Source organism: Nerophis ophidion, linkage group LG02 (assembly GCF_033978795.1).
Source record: "Nerophis ophidion isolate RoL-2023_Sa linkage group LG02, RoL_Noph_v1.0, whole genome shotgun sequence".
Taxonomy (NCBI): domain Eukaryota; kingdom Metazoa; phylum Chordata; class Actinopteri; order Syngnathiformes; family Syngnathidae; genus Nerophis; species Nerophis ophidion.
In genome coordinates, this window is record NC_084612.1 from 14,190,495 (window position 1) to 14,211,653 (window position 21,159).

General features: G+C 39.3%; 1 protein-coding gene across 2 annotated transcripts; it reads right to left on the minus strand.

The window, feature by feature from the left end:
• Positions 1 to 1,870: 1,870 nt before the first annotated feature.
• Positions 1,871 to 20,013, minus strand: LOC133537065 (ubiquitin-like protein 7). Of its 2 annotated transcripts, none has more exons than XM_061877925.1 (11): positions 19,877 to 20,013; positions 18,447 to 18,621; positions 18,255 to 18,374; positions 17,023 to 17,108; positions 9,236 to 9,320; positions 9,077 to 9,134; positions 8,877 to 9,010; positions 4,724 to 4,773; positions 4,473 to 4,649; positions 2,328 to 2,441; positions 1,871 to 2,237 (listed from the first exon to the last, which is right to left on the minus strand). In XM_061877925.1, the coding sequence occupies exons 2-11, from the start codon at positions 18,619 to 18,621 to the stop codon at positions 2,097 to 2,099; spliced, it is 1,140 nt and encodes a 379-aa protein (XP_061733909.1). In that variant the 5' UTR covers positions 19,877 to 20,013; the 3' UTR covers positions 1,871 to 2,096. The 2 variants fall into 2 exon arrangements, with proteins under 2 accessions (XP_061733909.1, XP_061733900.1); XM_061877916.1 differs by having other exon boundaries at positions 19,809 to 19,945.
• Positions 20,014 to 21,159: the final 1,146 nt, after the last annotated feature.

Consider the following 21,159-nt stretch of genomic DNA (forward strand, 5'->3'; position numbering starts at 1 on the left):
TGAACTTTCACAGTATCATGTTAGACCCGCTCGACATCCATTGCTTTCCTCCTCTCCAAGGTACTCATAGTCATCATTGTCACCGACGTCCCACTGGGTCATTATTGTCACCGATGTCCCACTGGGTGTGAGTTTTCCTTGCCCTTATGTGGGCCTACCGAGGATGTCGTAGTGGTTTGTGCAGCCCTTTGAGACACTTGTGATTTAGGGCTATATAAGTAAACACTGATTGATTGATTGATACTACCATAGGTATACTTTTTTTTTGTCCTGTCCAGCTTCTCAGGCAAATCATATAGTTGATGTAGATGCCCATATCGGCCGTTCAGATTATTTGAATTTGACTTTATTAAATGTATTTATATTATCATTTGGTGCCGCCGGGCCGGAGTAGGAGGGGATAGAAAGAGGAAAAAAAGGAAGACAGAGGGGGGAATTGTGGGGATAAGAGGGGGATTAGACAGAGAGACAAAAACAACAACAGCAAACACAATAACAACAACAATAGAACAACTCCAGCACATACAATATGTACAAATATGATTGTAAAAGTGATAGCAAAGAAGCAGTTAGTGAAATAAATAATCATATATAAATGACAATGAGCATTTTTACACTACAACTGGAGCAATACAAATACCAATAGAAAAAGTGCTATTAATCATGAACAATACCAATAGTTTACCTCTATTATCAACAATACAGTTGTTCAAATGCAACAATACATATACATAATGATAACTAGAGCGATTAAAAAAAAAAAAAGGTATACCAAAAGATGAAGGGGAAGACAGAGAGGCAACCTATATTAATCTTGTAGATTGTTATAGTAACAATGGGTTAAACTTTGTCAGTGTGCCATGTGTTACCCATGTTTGATGAAACGTGATTATGTGCATGAATGTATGTATGTATATGTACTTGTATATGAACAGAATGTGTACAGTAAATGTATATGTACAGTACATGTATGTTTGTTTGTACAGTGAATATATATGTACAGTATGTGTATGTTTGTACCGTGAATGTGAGTGTAGATGGATGAACTTGGGAGTATGTAGGTATGTATTGTATTTGTGTATGTATGTGGGAGCGTAGGTACCTATGTATGTATGTTTGTATGTATGAATAACGGTGTGTGTGTGTGTGAGTATATGTGTGTTTGTATGTACAATATATTTGACTCCCAGTGTGCGTGGGAGCCAGAGTACGGCCCCAGCCGCCAAGAGAGCCCAACCCAAACAGCGGGTGTGGCGCCCAGGGAACTAGGGACCAACAGCCCCACGCAGCCAGGTCGGTCAGTGACGGGAACCCCTGAGTCCGGCCCACTGCGCCGCCTGGAAGAGCGAGCAGCAGGCCGCAAACAGGACACGAGAGGTATACATTTAGTCACATGACGCTCACAACCTTGTTCTCCTATGAGGCAGAAATTGTTCTTGGAATAGTGCATTTGTTGTTTTCAAGCATAGCTACTAGGAGGAGGGGGGATTGCAATTACTCTTGTAATATCAGCAATGTTTTAATATTTTAACGTTGGCACTTTTTAGTAATATTATACAATTATTTTGTACTCGTTTTAAATACTAAGTTATGAATGTGTTCCTATCACATTACAGCCATGTTCTTGTTAAATGAAAATGTATTAATGGACAGACTCTCATAAAATGCTGTTTTTTTTAAACTTATTGTAGTTACAAAGTAATAACATTTCACTGCAAAAAAGGTTTTTTTTGTATTATTTGTAATGTTATGGCCTTTTGTCAAATTGTGATTATAATATTAATTATTTCTTATAAAATTATGACTTTAGCCACTTATGTTGTATTTTTAGTATGGGTCTAAGACTCCTTTACAGATATCCAATACAACATTTTTTTTCCATTTCAAGAATTTATTACAAGAGGTGTCAAGTCAAAAAAAGACCTGTGAGGGTATCACGGTGCTTAAATACCAGCATGTAAACATGCACAAAATGTCTGCGTGTTAACAAGCAGTAAAGTTGACCACACGTCCAGAAAATCCCCAAAGACTCTTTTCCTGCTTCTTATAATCATCCTTTCTCTGGTAAAGTCCTGGTCCATAGATAAGTTCTGTGCTCAGAGTCCTGGTCCTCCAGCAAAGATCAGTTCCAGGGCCGCTTGTATGTCTCCTTCGGTGGCCTGCAATGCCCTCAGCATTAACTCCTCGTCCTGGATGCCCATGTCTCTCAGCTGCTGCATCTGAGACTGCCAGCGGCCCTGAAAACATCCGAACACGCACGAACATCCATTTTATTTCACTCTTGTCTCAGCAGCAACTTAGTGTAGCTGGTTCTCACTATCACACACCTGCAGGGCCGACATGTTGGAGGCTTGGAGGGCTTGCTGCAGTGCTTGGCTGAAGAGGTCGTTGCTCACCGGGGTCCCTGCTGGCATGGGGGCGGCGCCACTGGAGGACTCCGCCTTAGAAAAAACAACAACTGGATAATGACAACCGATCCTCTCAAGGTATGAACCAAGTACCGAGGAACTTTAATTTACGAACGTTTAAATAGAGCCAAATATGCTTCCGTGTGCGAACCTTATCTCTGTGTACGAATGCTTCGTTCATACATTTTGTGGCAGGGCACAGCACTTTTGGGGAGGCAGAGCTCTCTACAGAGCAGTACACTACTAGTCACTTCTCAACGCTTCAGCATGCATGTCTTTTCTGTTTTATTTTGCTTTTTGACAAGTTTTGTCCAGTTTTCTAACTCAATAGATAGATACATGGTACTTTATTGATTCCTTCAGGAGAGTGTCCTCAGGAAAAAAAATAAATAAATAAAATACCATGCCCCAAAAAGAGGGAGTTTTGTCCAGTTTTCTAACTCAATAGATAGATACATGGTACTTTATTGATTCCTTCAGGAGAGTTTCCTCAGGAAAAAAAATTAATAAATAAAATACCATGCCCCAAAAAGAGGGAGTTGCTGTGAAGTTACAAAAAAAAGACGATTTGCAAGGAATACATTAATGGTGCTTACAAGTATGGAAGAATCCAGGAAGCAGGCTTCGTACCAACGCAAGTTTTAATTGTGATGAGAAAAGGTCATTTTTGGAAAAATATGCCAAAAACAGACTTACCGTATTTCCTTGAATTGCCGTCGGGGCGCTAATTAATTTAAAACCCAGGGTTTCCCACACATTCATTTATTTGTGGCGGCCCGCCAGAAAAAAATTACGGCCGCCACAAATAAAAAAAATAAAATACAAAAATATTTTTATTTTTCCGACTTTTGACTCGCTCGACTGCTCATAAAAGCAATGGGACTCTGTCTGTGAATGGAGTTTGTAGTTACATATTATATAAATATGTAAATATTATATAAATATGTACATAAAGTGTTGTAATTATATTCCAACTCTGCGTTCTTCTTGGTCATCGCTGCCGCCTCCGCTGCAGCCTCCTCCCCCGCCGCCCGACCACACCACCACAAATAGATGCCTGACCTGTGGGAAACACTGAAACCCCTTCTCACTCCTGCGCTTACCAAAGGCATGCGTTAAAAGTAAGCATGTGCTAATTATTTTAAAACCTCTTCTCACTACGGCACTTACCAAAGGTATGCAGTAAAAATTTGAGTGTGATGTAAGCTTGGACCTTAAATCCTACTGAATAGCTCTTAATATTCTTCCCTTTATGCGATTTCAAATTACCGTTATTGAAATCAGCCTCCTCCATTTTGAAAATGATGACAGGGGAAGTGTCACTTGTGACGTCACGAGTTTGACCAGGCGGTAATACTAAGCATGCGCTAATTATTTTGGGAAGCGAGTTTAACCCGGCAGTTATTCAAGGCAGGCGCATACTATATGCCCTGCGGAAATTCAAGGAAATACGGTATTTCACAGCGGAGGAAAAGGCCTTTGTCTTTTTTAGCACACACACACACACAGCCCCTCCCTAGATCCCCCCCATTCTCTCCGTCTGTCCGTCTGTTCCTCTCGCATCAGCTCTTTGCCGATTTTAATGTAAGTGGATTAAACTTTTTAAAATGTTTATTATGGTAGCAATTTAGTTGTTAAAGTTAAGAATTTTTGGGAGGGCTCTTAAACCTACTTCTGTGTGTGCGTGTTCGTGTTGCCAGAGCAGCCCATACAGAGGACAGCAGCTTGTTGTTTTGGCTGTTTAATAAAGTTTAAGTACCAATGATTGTCACATACACACAGGAAATTGATCCAACACCCCTTGTTATGATTGTTTGTTACACATAACTGTATGGCACTTTATATTATTGTATTCCAAGTGTACAAACCTTTGCTAAAATATGGACTTTTGTCAAGGCTGGAACCAATTATTCATATTTACATTGTTTCTCATAGAGAAATACACTTCACTGTACAAACTTTTATATTTACGAAGCCCGTTCAAGAACCAAATAGGCTCGTATCCCGAAGTTCCACTGTACAATAACAAGTTGCACATATGTTCTTAATTAATCGTGTTTTTACCTGACTTGCTGTCGTCGGTGTCACAGCGCTGCTTTCGGGCGTGCTAGCAAGGGCTAGCGCCGTGGCTAGCTCGCTCTGCGTGATGGGTCGAGGCCCTGTGGCGCCGCTGTGGTTCAAGGATAACGGCCGTATTCCCGCCGAAGACCCCGGCCTGCTCGACGGACCCGCAGGGCTGCCCTGATTGAAATGCAGATGGGGGGGGGGGATTTCTTCACATTATGTGCAAAAAGCGGGCAGATGCTTTGACTTACGGACTGGAAGTCTTCGTCGTCATCAGACATGCCCTCAAACATGAAGCCTCCTGCCAGAGAAGAAGAAGAAAGGCATGTTTATTTAGCTACAAAATGAACAGAAAGTTACAGTATCACAAAGAAGTGCCATGCTCATGGTGAGGGGTGCGGCCTTTCAAATGTTCTCTAGGTAACAAAGTGGCCCCAACTGGTTGCACTACAAAAGCTTTAGAACAGGGGTTCTCAAACTTTTTTCTCCAAGTACATTGTCAGAAAACACTTAGCTCTCCAAGTTCCACCATAATGATCAACATTAAAATACAGTAGCCTAGCAGACCTAAATATTCATTAGAACAAGGCAGAGGTTTTATTTAACAAGTGTATTCAATAGTTTGGCCACTGTAACATTGCACACAGTTTGAACAGTAACACTGTGTTTGGATATTTAATTAAGTGATTCTATGGCGTACTACTCGATGGAACTAAGTAATGTACACTAAGTTTGAGAATCACTGCTTTATAGAAATGCGCGGTTTGCGGTCTCATCCGCGGATAAACCGCGGGTCGGGCGGTTGACATGACGAAAAAATATATTTTAATTAGATTCGGGCGGGGTGGCGGTTGAACCATCCGGAATTATTTGATATACATGGTTCTTTGCCATTCAAAGAGCCATTTAAGACCCGTGTCATAAAGCGAAGAAGACAATAGGAGACGTTATTATTCTCTTGAATGACTGCCGGCAGTCAACCAGATAATAAGTATTAGGGCGTGCTATGAAGCCATTGGCTTTGTCGCCTACCACAACATGTACGATCTGCTTGTCAGTCCAGCAACATGTGTGTTGCTTCCGCACACGACTGCAAGGCATACTGGGTGACACAGAGTACACTAATGGTTGTGATATAAACAATTTTAACACTCTTAGTAATATGCGCCACGCTGTGAAGCCACACCAAACAAGATTGACAAACACATTTCAGGAGAACATCCTCCCAGTAACACAACACAAACGCAACACAACAAATACCCAGAATCCTTTTTATTCATGACACTTCCTGACTATTTTATACACCCTGCTAACAGCAAACCCCCCGTGCGTCGGTAAGGTGGGCGGGGTTAGGGGCGCGGGGGTGTAAAATATATTCAGGAAGGTCACGGATACAAAGGATTCTAGGTATTTGTTGTGTTGCGTTTATGTTGTGTTACTGTGAGGATGTTCTCCCGATATGTGTTTGTCAATCTTGTATTGTGTGGCTTCACAGCGTCGCGCATATTAGTAAGTGTTAAAGTTGTTTATATCACAACCATCAGTGTACTCTGTATCACCCAGTATGCCTTTTAATCTTGTACGTGTAATTGCGGAAGCTGCACACAACATGTTGCCGGACCAACAATCGGTTCGTACATGTTGTTGAAGGTGTCAAAGGCAATGGATTCACAGTACGCCCATATTCTTGTCATCAGGATGAACGCTATTGGATAGCCGCGAGAACGTTAGCGGTTCCAATTGTCTTCATTACTCTATAAAACAAGTTTAAATAGCTCTGTGAGTGGTAAAGGCGGCCGACCTGTGATATATTTCAGCGGGCAGTTGGCGGGCGGGTACGGTCCTGATAAAATGTTGGTTCGGGTGGGCAGCGGGTGGATGACGACTTTGGTGATGCGGTTGCGGATGATATAATTGCCTATCCACGCATCTCTACAGCTTTAGTACAGTGTTTCTTAACCACTGTTGGACTGCGAGCGCCCCCGGGAGGGCCACCAACAGTATCAGTTTCTCAGCTGTGGTCCATTAGGGCCACAACGGTACTCAGTTGTAATGCACTTTTTCACCACTTGTGGAGTCTGTATGGAGCCTAAAAAATAACAACATCAAACAAACAGAAGAACTAAAGTTGTAGAGAAGTTTATTAAGTGCAAAAAAATATGACTAAAGTGGTGAAGCTGTAGTTTCATACGCACTTCAATGTTTTGACAGTTTAGTTAAAAACCTATTCCTTATTAATTGATTTTTACATAATTTTAAATAAGTATCTTTTTTTTTGTCAGTTAAATAGGAGTCTTTTCTTATGCAGTATATTTGGTTAGTAATTATTTTTCTAATCAGGCTGACCTAAGCCTAAAGTTTATGTGTTAAATAAATAATCTTTGTGATTAACACATGGTTTCATATCATTCGACAAGGTTGTAAACTGTTGGTTACATACAATTATTCAATACAGTTAAAATCAAGAGTAAGATTGCTAATTCAGTGTTGAAATTTAAGAAGCCTCGGACCCCTCTGTAGTGGAAAAGTTGTGCCCTGAGCTCAAAAATGTTAAGAACCCCTGCTTCAGAACACACATATCCTTAACATTTTATGATTTGGTGAGTTATGGGCATGTACAGTTGACGACAGAATTATGAAAATTCCATTTTTTATTAAGTGCAAGTGCTGTTGAACCAAGCAATGCATTTTTTAACACAGCTTTTCCAAGCATGATACTTTCATTTTGGATGTTTACAATATTTTTATTTCCACACAGTTACTAAGTTAATTCACATAAAACGGAAATTACCAGTCAAAATTATTAGCCCCCCATGCCAATAGGCAATCGCTTTACTGGCTAACAGCCTGCAGTCTTCTGTTACAGTTTTCCACAAGTCTCACACAACTCCGGAGCAATCCAATCTCAATGGGATTCAAGTCACATTCAAGTGTGTGCAAATAAAAATAATGGAAGCATCCAAAGTAAAGTAGGATGCTTGAAACAGCCATGTTGAAAATGCATTTCTCGCTTTAAATAGCACTTGGGAAATAATAAAAAATGAAACTTTTATAATTCAGTTGTCAACTGTAGCTGGTACTCAGTCCCCGCCCGTGACAATATGCTATGTTTCTGCATTGATCTTGTTAATCTTTTAACCCTCTGGGAACAATGAGACATTAATTATCTTCAATCCCAAACCGGACATAAAAGGCTATACGTTTTTGGAAGGCGTAAAAAAACTTTTTTGGGGTTATTCTATTTATTTATCTTCAATTTTTTTTTTCAAATTTCTTGATATTTAGTCCTAAAAAAATATCCAAAAGGATTTTTATTTGTATTTATTTTTTTGCTCAAATTTCTTAATATTTCATCCTAAAAAAAACTATCAAAAAAGTATTTTTTTTAACTGAGATTTCTTAAAATTCAGTCCTGAACAAAAATATCAAAAAGGTATTTTTTTTTTTTTGCCTAAATGACTTAATATTCAGTCCTAAACAAAACTATCAAAGAAGTTTTATTTTTTGTTTGCTCAAATTTATTAATATTCAGTCTGAAACAAAACTAATAAATACAAAATTTTTGGCTCAAATTTCTTAATATTCAGTCCTAAACAAAATTATCAAAGACATTTTTTTGGACTCCTTTGAAGGACTTTTGATAAAATAATGTTACAGATTTAGATGTAGGCAAATTCATATTAATTGAAAACTTTGACATCATTTAACAAAACACGCCTTCACGGGATTAAAACTAAAAAAATAAAATGTTTGGAATTTTTTAGGGCTGAAATTGGTTGAGAGATTCCAAATGTGTTTGTGTTTTTTGATCAACGAAGGACTTTTATGTCCGGTTCGTCTTTGGGTTATTGTGGAATAACGACCAGTGTGTTGTGCACCTGTGAAAGAATTTAACATTTTCATTTTAAAATGTGAGAAAAAAAATACTCTTAGGAAGAATCATGTACAGTATAATGGAGTACCACATAAAAAATGATGGCCAAAATTCAGCTACAATGTACTCAAAAGGACAAAAAGTCACCCTTTGTACCCTTAGGGTTTATATGTGCAGCCTCCAGGAGTGTGTGCCAAATATCTTGTTGATGGAGTTACATTTGAAAAAGTAGTAGAGAAATAATGTAGAAAATTTGATCTTGTGTGAGAAATTTCAAGTCACTAAGAACTTTGCGGCTTAATAACAGGGCAACAGTGTGTCCGACTGCTTTGAAATGTAATAGCTAACAGCGGGGGGGGGATTGAATGAGTTTACAAGAGTTTTGATTTGCTGCAGACAGCAGGCCTGCAAAAGTAGCGTGGAAAAGAACAAGCAGCAGAAGAAAAGTCTGTAGAAAAAACAAAAAACTGAGTACTTGATGTTTTAATAGAAAAGAAGACATGTAGGAGAAATAAATGTAAATTGTTTACCTGGCATGTCGCTGTAGGAACTAGCCGACGCGTTGCGGGACGAGGAGGCGGCGGACTGAGCGGGCATGCTTCCGGCCACGGAGTGCAGCACCAGGATGATGGCGTTGACGAGGGCTGGGTGAGAACTGATGAGTCTGTGAGAAAGGAGAAGAGCAAGATGTAAAAATAAAATAAGTGATAAGATAAGAACAAACACCCACGTGTCCAACATGTTGGGGTCTGTGAACTGCACGAAGAGATCTTTGTCCTTGAGCACGCCTGAACATGATTGGAAAATGTCAGCATTTGCATACTTGCACGCTGAGGCAGCATGACTAAGAACAAGCTCATGTAAGGGGAAAGTCTGGATGGAGTCTCACCGAGCGCCACTGGGTCTGATCTGAGACCGGGTGTGGCCACGATGATCTGATCCAGAGACTCTTTGTTGGTCAGCATTTTGTAGACCTGCATAGAGGGAAAGTTCCCATGGAAATAGTTCACAAACAGTGACACCTTCTGGCCTTTGAAAGAAGCACATCCTAACGGAGAGGATTGGAACTAACCCCTTTGTGCTGAATATTATGCTAAAGTCACACAGAAATGTTGTCTTCATACCTATAAGACTTAAGGGTGTCCCATAAGAAATATGAATTATGTACATCAACAACATTTGTACGGTGTCAAATACATGGAAGTGAATGTATTTTGCTGAGGACACAAATTTTAATTAGGGAACTAAAATGTGGCTTTGACAAAACCTCTCTAAATTTATGCTTTTGGGAATCATAAAATACAAAAATTGGAAATCGATAACACAGAGATTGGAAGAGCATATGGGAGCACATTTGTGGGAGTTGTATTAGAACACAAGCTGTGCTGGAAACCTCACATAAAATATTTGTGTGGTAGAATAGTAAAAAGTATTACAATCTTGGGTAAAGCAAAACACATCCTGAACCACAAAACCTTGCATCCTACTTTTTGTACAATAATTATTGCCATATGTTAATATCTGTATTTATTTAAGTAAACAATGAGGCACTATATTATTAAAAGATCCCCCCTGATCAACAACTACCTTGGTGCTCTGGGTGCATCTGTTAAACAGCCTCAGAAACCTGGGGTTGTGTTTGATCAGTCAATGTCTTTGGAGGGTCACTGCTGTCAACTGACCAAAAACTCTTTTTATCATCTCAGAAATATTTTCAAAGTGGGAAATTTGTTATTAAAATTGGATCTCGAAATGATCATCATGCGTTCATTTTGTCTCGTATTGCAATTCTCTTTTCACTCTTTTCAACAAGTCAACACTCATCATCATCATCATTTATTTTTATTCCTTTCATGAAAATGCATATTTACAAGCCACGTACAATTGACACTTTCATTGTTTTTTTTGTTTTTCTTTCTTATACATTTCCATGATCAGAAAGGAGCAGATGGAAGAATTATATTCTTATATTTATCTGCCCCTTTTTAACACAAATTACAGTATTTTAGATGACTTTATAACTGTTCCCTCCACCAACACCCAAACTCCAACATACTTTTCCATTTTCCTTTAAGCACTTTCACAATGACACGTCCAATCTAAATCAAAACTCAGTTTGATATAATTTCAGTTTTCTCTTTTTATAACTCTTTTTAAATAAAAATATATTTTTACAGGTTTTTAAGTCTTTGCTTAGAGAATTCCATGCTTTCACACCAACAACAGACAAGCACATTTGTTTCAAATTTGTTCGCGCTCTTGGATGTTTAAAGTCATACGGCCTTCTGTGGTTCTCATCTTCAGATGTGAACACAAATAACTTTTGTATGTTCTTCGGAAGAACTTTATTTCTCGCTTTGAACATCATTAATAGTGTATTCAATTCTACAATGTCTTTTAGTTTTAGTAATCCTGACCTAATGAAAAGTGGATTTGTGTGGTCTCTATATCCTGCTTTAAAAATGATTCGAATTGCTCTTTTCTGTGAAAGAAATAAAGGCATTATGTTGCTATGATATGTATTTCCCCATATTTCTGCACAATAATTGAAATAAGGTAGAATAATTGAGCAATATGACATTCTCATTGTGTTGTATGGAAAACTATATTTAACCTTGTTCAAAATAAATAAGCTTTTAGATACCTTATTTTGCACATGCATTATATGAGCTTTCCATGTCAACTTTTCATCCAAGATGACCCCAAGAAATCTGATTTCAGACACCTTCTCAATTTTCACATTGTTTATGGATAAACTAACTTCTATCTTTCTTTTATTACCGAATACCATATACTTAGTCTTTTCCAAATTCAAAGATAATTCATTTATATCAAACCACAATTTTAGTTTAACCATTTCCTCTTCAATATTATTGGCTAAAATTTTCAAGTCATCTCCTGAACAGTATAAATTTGTATCGTCTGTGAATAATACGCACTGTAAAATTTTCGAAACCTCACAAATATCATTTATATATAAAGTAAAAAGTTTGGGTCCTAAAATCGAACCTTGTGGAATTCCACATTCAATATTCATACATTCTGACCCATGATCATCGATCTCAACATATTGCTGTCGTTGATGTAAATAACTGGTTAACCAGTCCAGTGCAACTCCTCTGACTCCATCAGTATATAATTTAGAAATGAGAATTTGATGATCTACAGTGTCAAATGCCTTCTTTAAATCAATGAACACTCCTATTGTGTATCTGTGAATACCCCATCGGACCCACCGTGCGTAGCGCTCCAGACTATAATTGATAGCTGTGGTCTCACACAAATAATAAATGAACCCACGCATCGCAACGGTAATACGATAGACCTAGTGCTTGTCAGGGGTATCACCGCTTCCAAAGTTACGATACTCCCGTATACTAAAGTATTGTCCGATCATTACCTTATAAAATTCGAGGTTCAGACGCATGTTCATCAAACTAATAATAATAATAACTGCTATAGCAGCCGCAACATTAATACGGCCACAACGACAACGCTTGCTGACCTACTGCCCTCGGTAATGGCACCATTCCCAAAGTATGTGGGCTCTATTGATAACCTCACTAACAACTTTAACGACGCCCTGCGCGAAACCATTGATAACATAGCACCGCTAAAGTTAAAAAAGGCTCCAAAAAAGCGCACCCCGTGGTTTACAGAAGAAACTAGAGCTCAGAAATTATTATGCAGAAAGCTGGAACGCAAATGGCGCACGACTAAACTTGAGGTGCACCATCAAGCATTTAGTGATGGTTTAATAACTTATAAACGCATGCTTACCTTAGCTAAAGCTAATTATTACTCAAATCTCATCCACCGTAATAAAAACGATCCTAAATTTTTGTTTAGTACGGTAGCATCGCTTACCCAACAAGGGACTCCTTCCAGTAGCTCCACCCACTCAGCTGATGACTTTATGCAATTCTTTAGTAAGAAAATTGAAGTCATTAGAAAGGAGATTAAAGACAATGCGTCCCAGCTACAACGGGGTTCTATTAACACTGACACGATTGTATATACGGCGGATACTGCCCTCCAAAATAGTTTCTCTCGTTTTGAGGAAATAACATTAGAGGAATTGTTACAACGTGTAAATGGAATAAAACAAACAACATGTTTACTTGACCCTCTTCCTGGGAAACTGATCAAGGAGCTCTTTGTATTATTAGGTCCATCAGTGCTAAATATTATAAACTTATCACTTTCCTCGGGCACTGTTCCCCTAGCATTCAAAAAAGCGGTTATTCATCCTCTTCTTAAAAGACCTAACCTCGATCCTGACCTCATGGTAAACTACCGACCGGTGTCTCACCTTCCCTTTATTTCAAAAATCCTCGAAAAAATTGTTGCGGAGCAGTTAAATGAACACTTAGCGTCTAACAATCTATGTGAAACCTTTCAATCCGGTTTCAGGGCAAATCACTCGACGGAGACAGCCCTCGCAAAAATGACTAATGATCTATTGCTAACGATGGATTCTGATGCGTCATCTATGTTGCTGCTCCTCGATCTTAGCGCTGCTTTCGATACCGTCGATCATAATATTTTATTAGAACGTATCAAAACACGAATTGGTATGTCAGACTTAGCCCTGTCTTGGTTTAACTCTTATCTTACTGATAGAATGCAGTGTGTCTCCCATAACAATGTGACCTCGGACTACGTTAAGGTAACGTGTGGAGTTCCCCAGGGTTCGGTCCTTGGCCCTGCACTCTTCAGCATCTACATGCTGCCGCTAGGTGACATCATACGCAAATACGGTGTTAGCTTTCACTGTTATGCTGATGACACCCAACTCTACATGCCCCTAAAGCTGACCAACACGCCGGATTGTAGTCAGCTGGAGGCGTGTCTTAATGAAATTAAACAATGGATGTCCGCTAACTTTTTGCAACTCAATGCCAAAAAAACGGAAATGCTGATTATCGGTCCTGCTAGACACCGAACTCTATTTAATAATACAACTCTAACATTTGACAACCAAACAATTAAACAAGGCGACACGGTAAAGAATCTGGGTATTATCTTCGACCCAACTCTCTCCTTTGAGGCACACATTAAAAGCGTTACTAAAACGGCCTTCTTTCATCTCCGTAATATCGCTAAAATTCGCTCCATTCTGTCCACTAAGGACGCTGAGATCATTATCCATGCGTTTGTTACGTCTCGCCTCGACTACTGTAACATATTATTTTCGGGTCTCCCCATGTCTAGCATTAAAAGATTACAGTTGGTACAAAATGCGGCTGCTAGACTTTTGACAAGAACAAGAAAGTTTGATCACATTACGCCTGTACTGGCTCACCTGCACTGGCTTCCTGTGCACTTAAGATGTGACTTTAAGGTTTTACTACTTACGTATAAAATACTACACGGTCTAGCTCCATCCTATCTTGCCGATTGTATTGTACCATATGTCCCGGCAAGAAATCTGCGTTCAAAGGATACCGGCTTGTTAGTGATTCCCAAAGCCCAAAAAAAGTCTGCGGGCTATAGAGCGTTTTCCGTTCGGGCTCCAGTACTCTGGAATGCCCTCCCGGTAACAGTTCGAGATGCCACCTCAGTAGAAGCATTTAAGTCTCACCTTAAAACTCATTTGTATACTGTAGCCTTTAAATAGACTCCCTTTTTAGACCAGTTGATCTGCTGTTTCTTTTCTTTTTCTTCTATGTCCCACTCTCCCCTGTGGAGGGGGTCCGGTCCGATCCGGTGGCCATGTACTGCTTGCCTGTGTATCGGCTGGGGACATCTCTGCGCTGCTGATCCGCCTCGACATCTCTGCGCTGCTGATCCGCCTCCGCTTGGGATGGTTTCCTGCTGGCTCCGCTGTGAACGGGACTCTCGCTGCTGAGTTGGAACTGCTTTGGACTGGACTCTCGCGACTGTGTTGGATCCATTGTGGATTGAACTTTCACAGTATCATGTTAGACCCGCTCGACATCCATTGCTTTCCTCCTCTCTAAGGTTCTCATAATCATTATTGTCACAGACGTCCCACTGGATCATTATTGTCACCGATGTCCCACTGGGTGTGAGTTTTCCTTGCCCTTATGTGGGCCTACCGAGGATGTCGTGGTGGTTTGTGCAGCCCTTTGAGACACTAGTGATTTAGGGCTATATAAGTAAACATTGATTGATTGATTGATTTATTTTGATCAACTGCAGTTGTAATCTCTTCAATAATGTTCATGATGGCCAAGCTCGTAGACCTGTTTGATCGAAATCCATACTGATTTTCATTTAATAATTTATGTTTTTCAATAAAACAGTCTAATTTATTAACAAACAGTTTTTCAAGCACTTTTGAAAATTGAGATAAGAGAGATACTGGTCTATAATTACCAAATGTATGTTTATCTCCAGTTTTATATATAGGTATAACCTTAGCTGTTTTCATACTGTCTGGGAAAACCCCTACTTTAAAAGAACAATTAATTATATAATGCAATGGTTTAATGATGCAATCAATTGTGTTTTTATTATACTCATGTCAATGCTCTCATTGTCTATTGAGGTCTTGTTTTTTAGTTTGTAAACCACAGATAATATTTCATTCTCAGTCACTTCACTAAGAAACATTGACTGCATAACCCTATTTTCCCTTTTCCAGACATCCCCTGATTGATCATTAGCTCTAGGTATTGTTTGCTAAGCTAGGTCCTACATTTACAAAGAATTGATTCAATTCATTGACAATTTCATCTTTGTTTTCAATTAACATATTATCTTTTTTAAAACATCCAGGTAGTTCTGTTCGCCTTGTCCTATTCCCTATTGCTTTATTTAAAATATTCCATGTAGCCTTTATGTTATTTTTATTTTCATGCAACATTCTTTTGTAATATTCCCTTTTTGCTTGTCTCAATATATTGGTCAACTTGTTTTTGTAGTTTTTATATCGTTTTTCAGCATTCTCTGTTCTTGATTTGATAAACTCCTTATAAAGTCTATTTTTCTTTTTACATGCATTTTTCAAACTGTTTGTCATCCAAGGTGCATTATTTTGCCTTTGTTTAGATCTGCATGGAACCTCAGGACAATGCTTGTTATACAGAGTAATACAATGTTTAAGAAAAGAATCATAGGCAGTATTTATATCGTCTGTGTAGACCTCTCTCCACTCTTGTTTTAATAGGTCATCCCTAAAGTTGTTAATATGGTTGACACTTCTTTTCCTCTTAAGTATTTGATAGTATGTTCTTTTAGGGAATTGATAGTCAAATATTGCAAATATAGGCAGATGATCACTTATGTCATTTATCACTAACCCAGTAGTGATGTGAATCCCTAAAACATTTGTAAAGATATTGTCTATTTAGGTTGCACTAGTTGTGGTTATTCTGCTAGGCTTTGTAATTAAGGGGTACAGCCCTTTTTCATATAATATCTCTAAAAAATCAGATGTTTGTTTATGTGAATCCACCTTTAGAAGATCAATATTATAATCTTCACAAATTACAATAGTTCTATTTTTATTTAAACCATTAATCATTTCCTCTAATTTATCCATGAAGGTTTCCACTTTTGATCCTGGTTTTATATATACACATGCAACAACAATGTTTCTGTTTTGTTGTAATTCTATCTCAACAGCTACACACTCCAGTAAATCATTTATGGCCATTGTCATACATTTAACTGGTCTGCATTTAAGTTCATTATATATATAGAGGGCCACCCCTCCTCCAGTCCTATTGTCTCTGCTAGTGACATACAGATCATAGTCCTTTAATTTCAGATCAACCCCCTTGTCTTTCTTTATCCAAGTTTCAGATAAAGCAATGACTTTAAATCTACCTTTAAGTGACTCTAAAACATATTTGATTTTAGCAAAGTGTTTTGGTAGACTTCTACAATTAAAATGAATCAAAGAAAATGTATTTTCTATGCTTGCGTCATCAAGTTGTTCCTCAGTATAATACTGAGTTCAGACCGTTCAAAATGCGGCTACCAGACTTTTGACCTGTGCACCCAAAACAGCTCATACTAACCCCATTTTATTCAGTTTTCATTGGCTTCCAGTTAAATTCCACATTAAGTTTAAAATCTTAGTCCTGACATTGCGTGCATTGCATGGTGGGGGCCCTCAGTACATCAATAAATCACTAACTTGTTATGCCCCTACTCTACATAGTTGTGCATTTTACAAATGACACAACCCCTTTTTTTTTGTTTTTTTTTTTGTTACACTTTTGGGAAATTTACTAATATACAAAAAATGAGGTGTGCCTGGCCTTATTTTCTTTACTACATGTGTATTACAATTAAGATGATTTGACTTTTTTGCCTGTTGGATTACTTGCAATGGCTACCTTCCTTTTCTACAAATTAATACACCTTTGTCATTCAAGTTAGGATAGTTAAGCTGGTTAAGGTTTTTTTACTCTCGTATGGCAATGAGTAATATTACCATACTACTTAGAACATGGCCTATAAAGTTAATAGATTTGGTATGATAGCAGTTGACCTAGGGACAGATTATATGTTATCTCTAATACCTCCTATAGAAAAATCACAACAAATCTGAGGTTGACCAGCAACAAAGGAATGTTTTTGGGTTCCAACCTATTACAAACAGCTCTCAGTGTAACACAATACCCTTGCAAACTACAATATTAAGTAAAATACCTATCTAGAAAAAAACAAAAAAAAACATGTTTATTAACTTCCACTTACTGATTCTCTATATGTGGAGTGCAGAGAGTGGAGAGCAGCGTGGAGCATTCTAAACTCTCGGGCCGCAGTGGCTCTGTTCACAGGTTCTGAAGCATAAAAACAACCAGCGTTTACATTTACAGCTTCACCTCCATTCCCCAATAATCATGATGTTTACAGTATATATGTAAACATACAGTTGTGGTCAAATGTTTACATACAGTTGTAAAGAACATAATGTCAGAGCTGTCTTGTGTTTGCAATCATTTCTACAACTCTTATTTTTTTGTGATAGAGTGCTTGGAACACATATTTGTTTGTCACAAAAAACATTCAGGAAGTTAGGTTCTTTTAGGGATTCATTTTGGGTCTACAGAAAATGTAATCAAATCTGCTGGGTCAAAAGTAAACATACAGCAATGTTAATATTTGGTTACATTTCCCTGGGCAAGTTTCACTGCACTAAGGCGCTTTTGGTAGCCATCCACAAGCTTCTGGTTGAATTTTTGAATTATGTATACTTTTGACCCAGCAGATTTGGTCACATTTTCAGTAGACCCATAATAAATTCATAAAAGAACCAAGCTTCATGAATGTTTTTTGTGACCAACAAGTATGTACTCCAATCACTCTATCACAAAAAAATCAGAGTTGTCGAAATTCAGTTAAAGTTAAAAAAGTTGACGTACCAATGATTGTCACACACACACTAGGTGTGGTGAAACAGCAGCTTGTTATGAAGCGGCACCTGCCCACACCAAAGGCTACTTCGCTGGCCGGCATGAACTAACTATTCCCGGGCTACTGCAGTCTGACACGGCGTACGTTAAAGACAAAACCACTGTTATTAGATTGCGGCAGGTGTGGAACACTCTGTTCTGCTTGTCTCCTTGGAGTTGCACTTAAAAAAAAAAGTTAAAGTACCAACGATTGTCACACACACACTAGGTGTAGTGAAATGTGTCCTCTGCATTTGACCCATCCCCTTGTTCACCTCCTGGGAGGTGAGGGGAGCGGGAATAATATTTTGGTGATTTAACCCTCAATTTCAACCCTTGATGCTGAGTGCCAAGCAGGGAGTTAATGGGTCCCATTTTTATAGTCTTTGGTATGAACCGGCCGGGGTTTGAACTCACAACCTACCGATCCCAGGACGGACAATCAAATCACTAGGAATTATTGGAAACTCCAGACAGCCATGACATTATGTTCTTTACAAGTGTATGTAAGCTTCTGACCACGACTGTACATACCTGCAATGCTCTCAGGTTCTGGCCATGTCTTTTTTAGTACATGTAAGGTCGATCCCGGTAGAATCCCGCAGCAATCCAATGTGAGATCATCTTTAAGTTTACGACCACAATGGACCAGTTCTGAAACAAGACATGGTTATCTGGAGAGAACTGTACGTGTGTACTGAATGTATGTGGTGACGTATGTAGTACCAATGAGGTCAGGGTCAGGGATGGAGTTGGGGAGCTGGGCTGCTACCAGCTGTTTGAGGGTAGCCACTCTGTATCCTCCTGGTGCAACATCCCCTGGCATCATCTCAGGGAAGTGAAAGGTGGATTTGGGCTGGTCTACCAACTTCAAAGACAGGTGCCAGTCAGATGACGCCATCTGGAATAAAAGTAGGAAATAAACTGTTATGTTTTAATTTCACCCTCAAACAGTACTGTGGATTTGAAGCAATGGCTGACATATTTTCAGGTCTCCCCATGTCCAGCATTAAAAGATTACAGTTGGTACAAAATGCGGCTGCTAGACTTTTGACAAAAACAAGAAAGTTTGATCATATTACGCCTATACTGGCTCACTTGCACTGGCTTCCTGTGCACTTAAGATGTGACTTTAAGGTTTTTCTACTTACGTATAAAATACTACACGGTCTAGCTCCAGCCTATCTTGCCGATTGTATTGTACCATATGTCCCGGCAAGAAATCTGCGTTCAAAGGACTCCGGCTTATTAGTGATTCCCAGAGGCCAAAAAAAGTCTGCGGGCTATAGAGCTTTTTTCGTTCGGTTCCGGTACTCTGGAATGCCCTCCCGGTAACAGTTCGAGATGCCACCTCACTAGAAGCATTTAAGCCTCACCTTAAAACTAATTTGTATACTCTAGCCTTTAAATAGACACCCTTTTTAGACCAGTTGATCTGCCGTTTTGTTTCTTTTTCTCCTCTGTCCCACTCTCCCTTGTGGAGGGTGTCCGGTCCGGTGGCCATGGATGAAGTACTGGCTGTCCAGAGTCGGGACCCAGGATGCACCGCTCGTCCAGAGTCTGGACCCAGGATGGACCGCTCGCCTATGCATCGGTTGGGGACATCTCTGCACTGCTGATCCGCCTCCGCTTGGGATGGTTCCCTGATGGCTCCACTATGGACGGGACTCTCGCTACTGTGTTGGATCCACTTTGGACTGGACTCTCACGGTTGTGTTGGATCCACTATGGATTGAACTTTCACAGTATCATGTTAGACCCACTCAACATCCATTGCTTTCGGTCCCCTGGGGGGTATATATGCCCACATATGCAGTCCTCTCCAAGGTTTCTCAAAGTCACCATTGTCACTGTCACCGACAACCCACTAGGGTGAGTTTTCCTTGCCCTTATGTGGGTTCTACCGAGGATGTCGTTGTGGTTTGTGCAGCCCTTTGAGACACTAGTGATTTAGGGCTATATGAATAAACATTGACTGATGGTTTGATGTTAGCAAACATACTATCGGGGCTATCTTTGAGACGCAGTTTTTTCGCTTTCGAACACACATTATGTGCTATGGAATGTTTAACATAATGCAAAACGCACCTGTAAATGTTTTATCCTTTGAAAAATCCACAGGAATCGCGCACTTATTTAAAGAACTGCACACTCACCCTTTCCCAATGTTGACGCTCGAGTCACTTCCGGTGTTCAGTCACGTGATCACGTTGCGTTTACTGTCCGTGTAAAAGTCAGGGAAGTTTTAAAACGGTAATCATTTTCCGCCACTTTTACCAGCCAAAACAAATAAGTATTCCTCCCCTACTTACATTTGTAATTCAAATATACGCCCCGAATCACACACTGTATCCAATAGAATGTTTCAGGCATATCATAATCGATTTTCCCTGCAGCGGAGTTCAGGGTCCTCAAAAGCTGTCTACAGAGGCTTCGTGATCTGTTACACTCGCCAGTTCACAACACAGCTCTGAACTCAACAAACTGGAGTGGTGCTAGTTGTTCTCCTAGAGCAGTGTTTTTCAACCTTTTTTGAGCCAAGGCACATTTTTTGCGTTGAAAAAATGCGGAGGCACACCAGCAGCAGAAATCATTGAAAAAAACGAAACTCAGTTGACAGTAAAAAGTCGTTGTGGCAATTGTTGGATATGACTTTAAAGCATGTAAGCAAGCATGCATCACTATAGCTCTTGCCTCAAAGTAGGTGTACTGTCACGTCACACCATTTTTTGCTGTTTTCCTGTGTGTAGTGCTTTACTTCTTGTCTTGCGCTCCTATTTTGGTGGCTTTTTCTCTCTTTTTTGGTATTTTCCTGTAGCAGTTTCATGTCTTCCTTAAATTTCATGTCCTTTGAGCGATATTTCCCACATTTACTTTGTTTAAGCAACTAAGACTATTTCAGTTGTTTTTAGATGTACTTTGCTCCACATTAAGTCTTTGCTGTCGTCCAGCATTCTGTTTTTGATGACTTTGCAGCCAGTTCAGTTTTAGTTTTGTTCTGCATAGCCTTCCCTAAGATTCAATGCATTTTCTTAGGGGCACTCACCTTTTGATTATTTTTGGTTTAAGCTATAGACACCTTTTTACCTGCACACTGCCTCCCGCTGTTTCCATCTACAAAGCAATTAGCTACCGGCTGCCACCTACTGACATGGAAGAGTAGTACACAGTTACTCTACACATATTTTACAGACTATAATTACTGGTTTGCAAAACATATTTTTAACCCAAATAAGTGAAATTAGATTATTTCCCACAGCACACCAGACTGCATCTCACGGCACACTGGTGTGCCACGGCACAGTGGTTGAAAAACACTGTCCTAGAGTAAAAGCAGCAAAATGGTCATAATCCAAGCGCTGTCTGAATTCTGGATGATGAGATGGTGCATTTAAAGACAGTCTGCCAAACGCCCTCTTCGCTAGACAGCAAATGGTTA

Bases quoted from the DNA above. Each gene is read 5' to 3' on its own strand.
- LOC133537065 (XM_061877925.1), bottom strand. From the start codon at position 18,621: ATGGCGTCATCTGACTGGCACCTGTCTTTGAAGTTGGTAGACCAGCCC. The intron at 17,109-18,254 runs GTATGTACAGTC...TTTATGCTTCAG, and splicing joins AGAACCTGAGAGCATTGCAG to AACCTGTGAACAGAGCCACT. The intron at 9,321-17,022 runs GTAAGTGGAAGT...CCCTCTATGCAG, and splicing joins ACTCCACATATAGAGAATCA to GTCTACAAAATGCTGACCAA.